Source organism: Manduca sexta, chromosome 12, assembly GCF_014839805.1.
Source record: "Manduca sexta isolate Smith_Timp_Sample1 chromosome 12, JHU_Msex_v1.0, whole genome shotgun sequence".
In the NCBI taxonomy this organism is placed as follows: Eukaryota; Metazoa; Arthropoda; class Insecta; order Lepidoptera; family Sphingidae; genus Manduca; species Manduca sexta.
The window spans coordinates 13,545,339-13,554,378 of NC_051126.1; the positions used below are offsets into that span (position 1 = coordinate 13,545,339).

At 34.1% G+C, this 9,040-nt stretch overlaps 1 protein-coding gene across 5 annotated transcripts; it reads right to left on the reverse strand.

The window, feature by feature from the left end:
• Positions 1-314: 314 nt before the first annotated feature.
• On the reverse strand, positions 315-8,431 carry LOC115451835 (protein C10). Of its 5 annotated transcripts, none has more exons than XM_030180239.2 (4): positions 8,220-8,431; positions 7,125-7,358; positions 6,458-6,597; positions 3,802-3,900 (listed from the first exon to the last, which is right to left on the reverse strand). In XM_030180239.2, exons 2-3 carry the CDS (start codon positions 7,339-7,341, stop codon positions 6,464-6,466), a joined length of 351 nt encoding a protein of 116 aa, XP_030036099.1. In that variant the 5' UTR covers positions 7,342-7,358; positions 8,220-8,431; the 3' UTR covers positions 3,802-3,900; positions 6,458-6,463. The 5 variants fall into 5 exon arrangements, with proteins under 5 accessions (XP_030036076.1, XP_030036099.1, XP_030036109.1 ...); XM_030180249.2 differs by lacking the exon at positions 3,802-3,900 and adding an exon at positions 4,747-4,862; XM_030180223.2 differs by lacking the exon at positions 3,802-3,900 and adding an exon at positions 4,747-4,866.
• Between the last annotated feature and the right edge of the window lie 609 nt (positions 8,432-9,040).

Here is a 9,040-nt window from a genome sequence, read left to right on the forward strand (position 1 = left end):
ATCTTACGATATACATTTTCCCGGGATAGAAAGTGGCCTATTTCCATTCCAGGGTCTGAAACTATCTATACAAATTTTCCTCAAAATCCGTTGGGTGGGTTTTGAATTTATTACAATTTTTAGAACTTTTTAAGAAAATCTATTCTGATATAATGTATATGATTGTTACATAACTTAACCGTTTACGCAGGACATGCAATAGAAGCTCTCAAAAGGAATTATGTTCCCTGTTTTTGTAACATTTTTCATTATTGCTCCACTCATATTAGTCGTAGTGCGTCGTGCGTACAAAGTTAGGAAAGAAAATAAAACTGTGTTTTTCACCATTATCTTTATTACGCATTCCTGGGTCACATATTTTGTCCTTACAACGATGTTTTACACACGCATTGACAATAAATATACATACACAATGCCATTTCTTTAAACGATGTAATAACTAAAATGTAATAAAATACGTAATGTACATTCTCTTCCTACTTGTTTTGCTTATTATCCAAATGAGCATATAAAATATAATAAACCCGAGTATTTTATAGCATGCATTATGAGGACCAAAACTTAACGCAAGGATGTTTCACATGACGTCACAAAGGACATGGGAACACTTTCGCGGCTATTTAAAAAAAATATATATTCCTGATCATTCTAATGTATACGGGGACACTATAAAGCCGTAAGTTTAAAAAATAAAATAATTGTTTGCATAATATCCGAAATAAATATCGATAATATCGCATTCTTAACTATATATACCACCTTTTTCAATAAACAATAGCAATCGATTTTTTCTATCTAAAAATTTACCAATCAGAGCAGATTTTTGACATGCTTACAACTGACATTTTCATTGGTTCATTTTTAGAATCGGATTGAGGATTGATATCGAGATCGTTTATTCAAAACGGCTGAAAACCACAAAAGCTTAAGATATCTAATAATACTTAAAACTAAAAAGATTCTTTGAAAACACATAGCCTACATTACCAAAAACTACTTACTAAAAGTTTAAACATAGCACACTACAGGAATCATATTTTAAAGGAATATTGAGCCATTGTTTTTAATTGGCAACACATATATCTTAACACACATTATTACACGTTCACAAACTGGTAAGGGCGCGAAAGTACCCTCAACTTAAAGATTATTAAAATAAATGTACTATTCTCAGATCTTTTTGCATGCTCAGTCCCTGATCTAGGACGTCTACTACATTCATAAATTATTTTCCGGGGAGCGAAATGATGATGATGATGACAAAGGTAAAAATATACTGCCGTGCTAAGCCTAAAAGCGGTTTGTCAGGAAAACCTTCGAATCGAAGTTTTCTAAATATAGTTTTATAGTTTTGTATGTACAACTGACATTGAGAAAGTCTTTAAAGGTTTTTTGAACAAGATCTAAACAAGATACCGTTACTTAGGTAAGTTCATTGGTATTTCTAAGCTATCTGACGACAAAAATCAAGATTTTGATTTTTTTTTAAGATACCGCCATTGAGCTTAACACGGCATTATAGGTGAGCGGTTACAGCATATTCCACATTTTGCCCCGTCTCGAAAAAATTCAAGAATTGGGGCTTTGTATGCTGAATCTTTCATCCATTTTACAATATTACAATTCCACCCAATAGCCAAAATCTGAGAAATTAGCCCCAAATGAATGTCTACGTTGACAAACGAACTGTATGTATTACTTATTTCTTAAATTTATAAGGAATATCTTCCTGTCCATTTATACATTTATTCGGGGCTCGTGTATTTTGTTTTACTAGATGTATAGGGATGGCTAGCTCCCATTATAAGATACCATTTGTTCGTGGGCCCACTAACTTGTGGATGGTGCTGGCACCCTCCGTCTCGGGGCACCCATACCACATACATTTAAAAAAAAAAATACTGAAATTCAAAAATATATCAAACTAGTTCTACTACTTTTACTTCTTTTGTAGCATTTTACTTAGTAAGTACATGATTTTGTACGTTAACGGCCTTAATTCTGCATCTAAATTCGTGTGGTTTTAATGCAAGTAATCTCCGATTAAATATTATCCTGGGTATTAATTCTCCAAAATCACTTATTGCATTTCACTGCATTACAAGCCTTGTAGTATCTCATTTTTCATACAGAACTAAGGCCTTGCCACCATAATCTACTCCTACTAATTTGAGCGCTATAAAAATAAACACAAAGTACAAAATAATTAAAAACTACACTTCGTTTTTTGATAAGCACCCGATGTGCATCAGTATAATCAGTGCCGGCTCTCGGAGATAAAACTACGCATGTCAAATTCTGGTCATTTCCGTTTTAATGTTTTTATTTTGGTCTTTTATAAGTTAAACTTCTTTTGTTTAAATATTGAATTACACAAAACGCTCATTAAGGATTCTAGTATTATAAAGATTATATTTTTTTTTCTCTATAAGCGTCTCTACTGTAAACATGACATAATCGACTTCCTAGTTACCATAGTGTTAACTGCATATCGAAAAAAAAAACTTTTGTATCAAAAGGTAGTCATATTTCTCGGCTTTTATGGCTCCGCCACTGATAATAATTTGCTGTTACAATTGTTAATAATCAAGCCGCAAGAACCAGAGTGGCCTAAGAGTAATTTTTCATAATACTTTTGAGGACAATTCATGTTAAGAGTATTATATTTTAACCACGTTTGAGAATTACTAGCATAAATAAATATTTTTTATAAGTAATGCTAATTTTGTACTGTGAGCCACTCTGGTTTCAACAATATTATTATACTGGAACATAACTTTTATACTCAATTGCAAACATGTTTGGATTTTAGCTGTTATTCTGTTCGTTCCACACCGTAATCAACTCTTCGTGGTCGCTGTAACCGTGTGACGCTATAACATCACTGTATGCATCCTTACTGTACTTCTTTTTATAAAAATGGAACATAGGACAGTGCGTCGGTTTGATGCCGACCTTTTTCGCCACTATGCCTAAATAAATGTCGTCAAACCTGAAATGTTTGACAAACAAACTGGCCACATACATAGTCTTCATGGCCGAATTGGAGACCACGTAAGCGCCCGCAGTCACGTAAGGAGGCCATCTATTCCACGGATACTCTTCCAAGGACACGCGCCATTTGCTCGAACGAAATCTTTGTGGCGCCGATTTGAACACGTAGCCCGCGAATATGAGATTACTATCCTCCGTCGCCACGGTGACGTCATTGTCTGTATATGTCATTTCGAAATCCGTATCATTCCTGTCTTTAACAGAATATTTGAGCTCATCGACGTAATTCAAAAGATTCTTAACAGATATGTACATATCGTCATCGGTGAACAAATAGAAATCCGCCTTTGAACAATGCTCGTACAACCAGCGGAACGTCATCACAGTTTTAATCGTGTTGTTGAAATAATCGTCGTGGAAATCCATTTGAATGATGTCTTTGAACTCCGCCATTTCTTTCTCTATGGCTCTCTGCGTGTCAGATTTGCCGCGACGGTCGATACCGAGGAAGAACAGAGTCTGAACGTTTCTGCCGCGAACTTTGTTCTGTGCGTATGTGCGGCGAATGGCGTTCCTATGGCCGAAATGGTTCATGGCGGACTTGACCGCGATAAACAGATCTATTTTGTGCAATGTGGCGCACTTGCCCGAGTTACTAAGGAACCTGTAGGGGTAGTAGTTGATGGGGGCCACGCTGGGCGTCCTCCCAGACAGTACGTCCGCTACCAACGGCTTTATGTCAACGTTTAGCGGATAGTCGAAGTTGTCTTTAAAACTCTTCGAATACAAATAATCACTGACACCGAGATAATAGTAACAGTATATAAGAATGCTAACACAAGCGAAGTATTTATATTTCCTATGCCTCATGGTGAAACGATTTGCGAAGTCTTCAATAAATCATACCTGAAAAGTAAATCTCACATTAATTTCTACCTCGTACAACTTTCTATTTGGTAGGTATATCCGCCTATAGCGGCTTATTGGGACGATTGTACTATTGCGATTTGGAGGTTTTCATAACACTGTGTAATCTCTATGGTCAAGTGAATGTGTCAGATAGTAATAAGGCATATGTGCATTCTAATTTCGATCTTTTTAGAATTTAGAGTTCACAAACTAACATCTATCTATAGCGCGCATGTGACATGGGCAGGCGAAAACTGAAATCAACAGTTTGGGTTTGGTAAGAAGAATGTATGGTGGTCTATCAACTTCCTACAATTTCTCTCTTTTTAAACCAGTAGCGCATTTATTATTCCTTTGAAATAGTTGATGTCAATAGGATGTGGAGATTAAAATCAGGTGATCCACTTGGTCACTTGCTGGCCTGTGCTTTTTTTAATCCTTTCCACAGGGAACCGGTTAAGGTCAGAGATCATGCTGCCATGGCCTATACTATAAACGAGAGGAAGATTCTTTTTAAACGACTACGTCGAAGCAATGGTGGGTAATGATTAACACTCAATAAATATATCGCACTCTTAATAAAACAATGACCCTTTCCAAAATTGTCAATTTGTGGCAATCGTCTAACAACCAATTTATGTTTGCGACCTTTTAGTTTTTTCCCATTTTTTTTCATGCTATAAGTTTCATTTTTTACCTATCTTTAATAAGCTCAATTTTATAGCAACTTCAAAAGAAAAGGTAGCAAACAAAAATTAGTTTTCCGACGACTGCCACAAATTAACAATTTGGAAATAAGTCATTATTTTTTTAAGAGTGCGATATAAATAAAATCAAATGACATAGATATAAAATATGCATATATTTATTTTAATGGTCAAAATAAACATGTAAACATGATTTTTAAATGTTAATAATTGTAATATATAATGTGGCTGCCGGGGAATGTTCTCTTCGCTCTACCTAAAACAAAATTAATTCTTAAATTGTCTCTGGGTCATATTATTCTAAATATTAATATGTGAAAAAAAAAAATACTTTTTTACCACATTGAGCACACGGAGGAGTGTGTGAAATTTAACAAAATTAAAGTGCACATAGAAAGAGCGCTGAAGAACCTTCATACCTAACGTTCAAACGTAAAAACAGAGATTTGCGGTTGAATTTCGACCACGGCCACCACAGACAAATTTAGTAAAAATTTGTTTGACATTTTATTTAAACTGATGAGTATGCAGTTCTGTTCCTCTATTCTATATTCTATCTCTATTAAGTAAAATAATTTTTGGACCCAATAGTATGTTTGTTTTAGATTTCATGTAATTTTGAAGTATAGTCAATGTTTTGGTATTTTATATTGTTAACTTTGTGTAAATAAATAAATAACAAAGCGAATGCGTCGAACGCGCGCCAAGTATTAAAGATCACTAACCACTATTTTCAATAAACAATGCCAATCGCTTTTTTCGATCTATCTCGAAAATGGATCAATCAGAACAAAGTTTTTGTGACATGTTTACAAATGAGTTAATTTGATTGGTTCATTCTCGGAATCGGGTTGGAGATTGAGATTGGGATCGTTTATTGAAAATTTCTGTAAGTGGTGCCGCCCGTAGCTCAACACCATGATCCGTGATAATTCTCATTAACTTCAACGTTTATTAACACTTTCCGCTTACCATCAAGCGTGTGAATATTCTACATAAATAATAAAGGATCCTTGTGTCAAATACATTTTGAAGAGTTATTGTTAATAATAATAGTTGCCCTATTCCGTACATATTATAAAACAAAGTCTCCGCCGCGTTTGTCTGTGATCGCGATAATTTCAAAAACTACCGAACGGATTCCTATGAAATTTGGTATGGAAGTAATTTGAGAAGCTTGAAAGGACTATTTTTTTTATTCTAGGAATATATACGGCGGGAATTTGATGCCGGAATTTTTTTTTTTACTCGGGCAATGCCTAGAGCAGACGCTGTTATAAACTGAAGAATAAAAACTCATAAAGAAAATTCACTGAGCAGCCACAAATACTTAAGATCTGCATACTAAAACATAGTATTTAGGTGAAAATTCATAAAGCTACTATTTATTACCAATGTCTGTTTTAAAAAGCAATAAGAAGCTTGTTTTTTTTTAAATAAATCACTGTGCAAACCTCAATACAATATCTTCTGACTTTGCAAACTTATCAAATGAGTACAATGAATAACAATCCGCTATTACTACTAAAGTACCAAATTCTTTTTTCAAGCCCCCTTCATTACTGCAGTTTTCCATGTGTTATAAAAAAGGTTCCATGCGAAATTATTTTTATGATACATGAACAATTAAGGTATAGTATGTGTGCAATAATTAAATCATCAAATATGGAAAATTAGATTGTTATTATATTTAATGATAGTATAGTATTATAGCAGCAATATAGACATAATGGTAGTTTATTTTACTTCTTTTACTATTCTCCTATACCATGCTGTAGCAAAATTCATGAAGTTTGTATAAGACTACTTGAGTTACAAGACTTGAGTTTGGTGAAAAGTATACTCACAAAAGACTACAAAGAAGTGTCGACAGTAGAACTGATTGATACAGGGGGTAGATAGTGGCTGCGGATCTGCGCATGTAGACGGGCCACCTCACCGTCCATGCTTTCCATATCGCGGATTAATTGGGTGAACTGTACTATACCTGCAAACAAGGGGTTGAATTTTAAATCGAACAGTAAATTTGGTGATTTTATCATTGTGGGGGTTAAGGGGGTTTCTTTTCCTCTCAAGCCCTAAAAATCGATTTTGAGTGCCGGAGCACCACCAAAATATCCTTATTTCATTTTTTAAATATACACAGATTTGTACAAAAGTAATTGCATATAAGTGAAAGGGAACATAATTTGGTATGTTTCACGATGTGATTACGTAATGTCTGTCTGAAGCAGAAACTCTTTAGTACCAACCTAGTGATAGGGAGTGTTTACTATCCTCAACCCCATCACCCCTCTACTCCCCTCCAACTTAGTTAATTTGATAAAATTATATGCACTTTCATTAGTCAACTTCGAACTTTAAATAAAAAGAACTACTCAACTTCAGCAGGCGAAAGAGGTGGGGGAGCCTCCCCCAACCCGAAATTCAAACTGTTTCATTTAAGATATTTACCCCAGTCCTTTTCACATGAAAAACAGATAATTATTATTTGTTTTATTAACAAAATCAAACCTTCTCGGGAGTTACTGAAGCCATGGTGTTTGATAGTCTCCATTTCAATCTGCACGACCATGGGAAACACTATCTGCATCATCTTCAGCATCTCGTTGCCAGCAGCCTCCTTGGCTTCATCCAGTTTGGCCGCATAGTCGGGTGACTCCAGGGTGTCTATCACCTCATTCAGGATCTGCCTCATCTGATCCACCGACACACTTTGAGGTGAGGCCATTGTGACACCGTTAATACCTTTAACACAGATTTAAGATATAAATTCAGGTGCAAGATAATTTTTTTTTTTTATAGGCTAGAATGCTATATTCAAACGTTTTTTTTATATTCTTGACTACAAAGTAGTCAGTTTATGTTTATCTACTGAAATATCTAAAACAATAATAAAAATATAAGTTTATTTTTATAAGACAAAAGATATTAATTAAATTATTATTCATCAGGTTTCTTTTATAAAAATTCACCCTTTCCCTATAATACAGATCAAGACATCTTGGGAAAAAATTTTTTGTTTTAGTGAAATTTGAAGGAAGGTGGGGCACTTGTAAAAGATTTTGTTTCAATGGTGGCTATTATATTACTTTTCCCATATTAACCATCTAAAACCCCAGTTATATTTCTTCATATGTAATTTTATATAAGTTTTTACACAACCATTTAGCTTATTACGACGGTACCTGATCAATGAGTAACACTTCAAGTAAAGAAGAATGTATAATGTGTATATTTCCTAAAATGTATGTTACTTATAAACTAGAATCCTGTTGGGAAATTGTAGTTACCAATTCTAGGACTGGATCTACGAACTTTAAATATAGGTAATTCATCAAAACTTTATAGGCATGTAGGTTCGTACAGTTTCCTATTTCAAAGTATGGTGCATTGTTTCGATTATAACGTCATAACTCATAATATAATAAAATCGGTGCCTACAGAAAACTATACTGTTCTGAAAAGTAGTATTCTGTGAATTTTACTTACTTTATCACATATTAGACTGAAAAAGTCGAAGTAACAAAGGTACAACCAGCGGGTGAAATGAAAAGGTAAAACTACTGTACAAAAAACAATGCAGGTAATGTAATAAACAGAACTCACATATCTAATATTTTGAGTACACAGCAAGCAAATACAACATATCGCACTATAACAATAATATTTGCCAAATAACTCAAGTTACTTATAGAAACATGGAGATGAACGAAATCAAACAGAATTATAATATATACTAGGTATGGAAAAGCGGAATTATAATTTATAAAATGAGATGGATTGATGCTTTTCATTCACTATTGACCACAGACTAGTAACAGATCCTACGAATCTGTTGACCCTCAGACCAATAGGGCTGTGGTTACACATCCAGAAATTCCGTTTCTGAATCCAAAACAATCCGGATTCTATATTATTTGGTGTGCTTGTTCTTGTTCTGAGATTTGGTGCTGTATTGGCAACTTTTTTTTGACATGCCCGCAATAAATGATGACCACTAGAAAACATTTACAAGTCAGGCTTACATATCCGGAGTCGAAGAATCAGAATCTGAAAATTGGGATTCTAGCCTCACACCTCAGAATAAGAATAAGCATTGTTCTGAGCCTCACACCTTTATAATACGACGCCATAAAGGAAGTCAAGTCAACTTGAAAAAACTAAATTTACCAAAAAGAGTAAATAAAAAAATAAAGTTATTAAAAAAAAGATTTCAATTACGAATTACCCACATTATTTGAAAAGAAATAAAATATGGAGGGGCGATTACACTAAATTCACAAATAAAAACAATAAAATATGTCGAAATCAAAATAAATATTTGTCCGGTTTTTTTAATCTGATATTCCGTTTCTGAATTAAAAAACTGAAACCGAATGCATGCTGTCATTCCTTTCTTTGTTGTCTTTAAATGACATTCCTAATCA

Excerpts from the sequence above, each read along its gene's own strand:
- LOC115451835 (XM_030180216.1), bottom strand. The coding sequence starts at position 3,864 with ATGAGGCATAGGAAATATAAATACTTCGCTTGTGTTAGCATTCTTATA.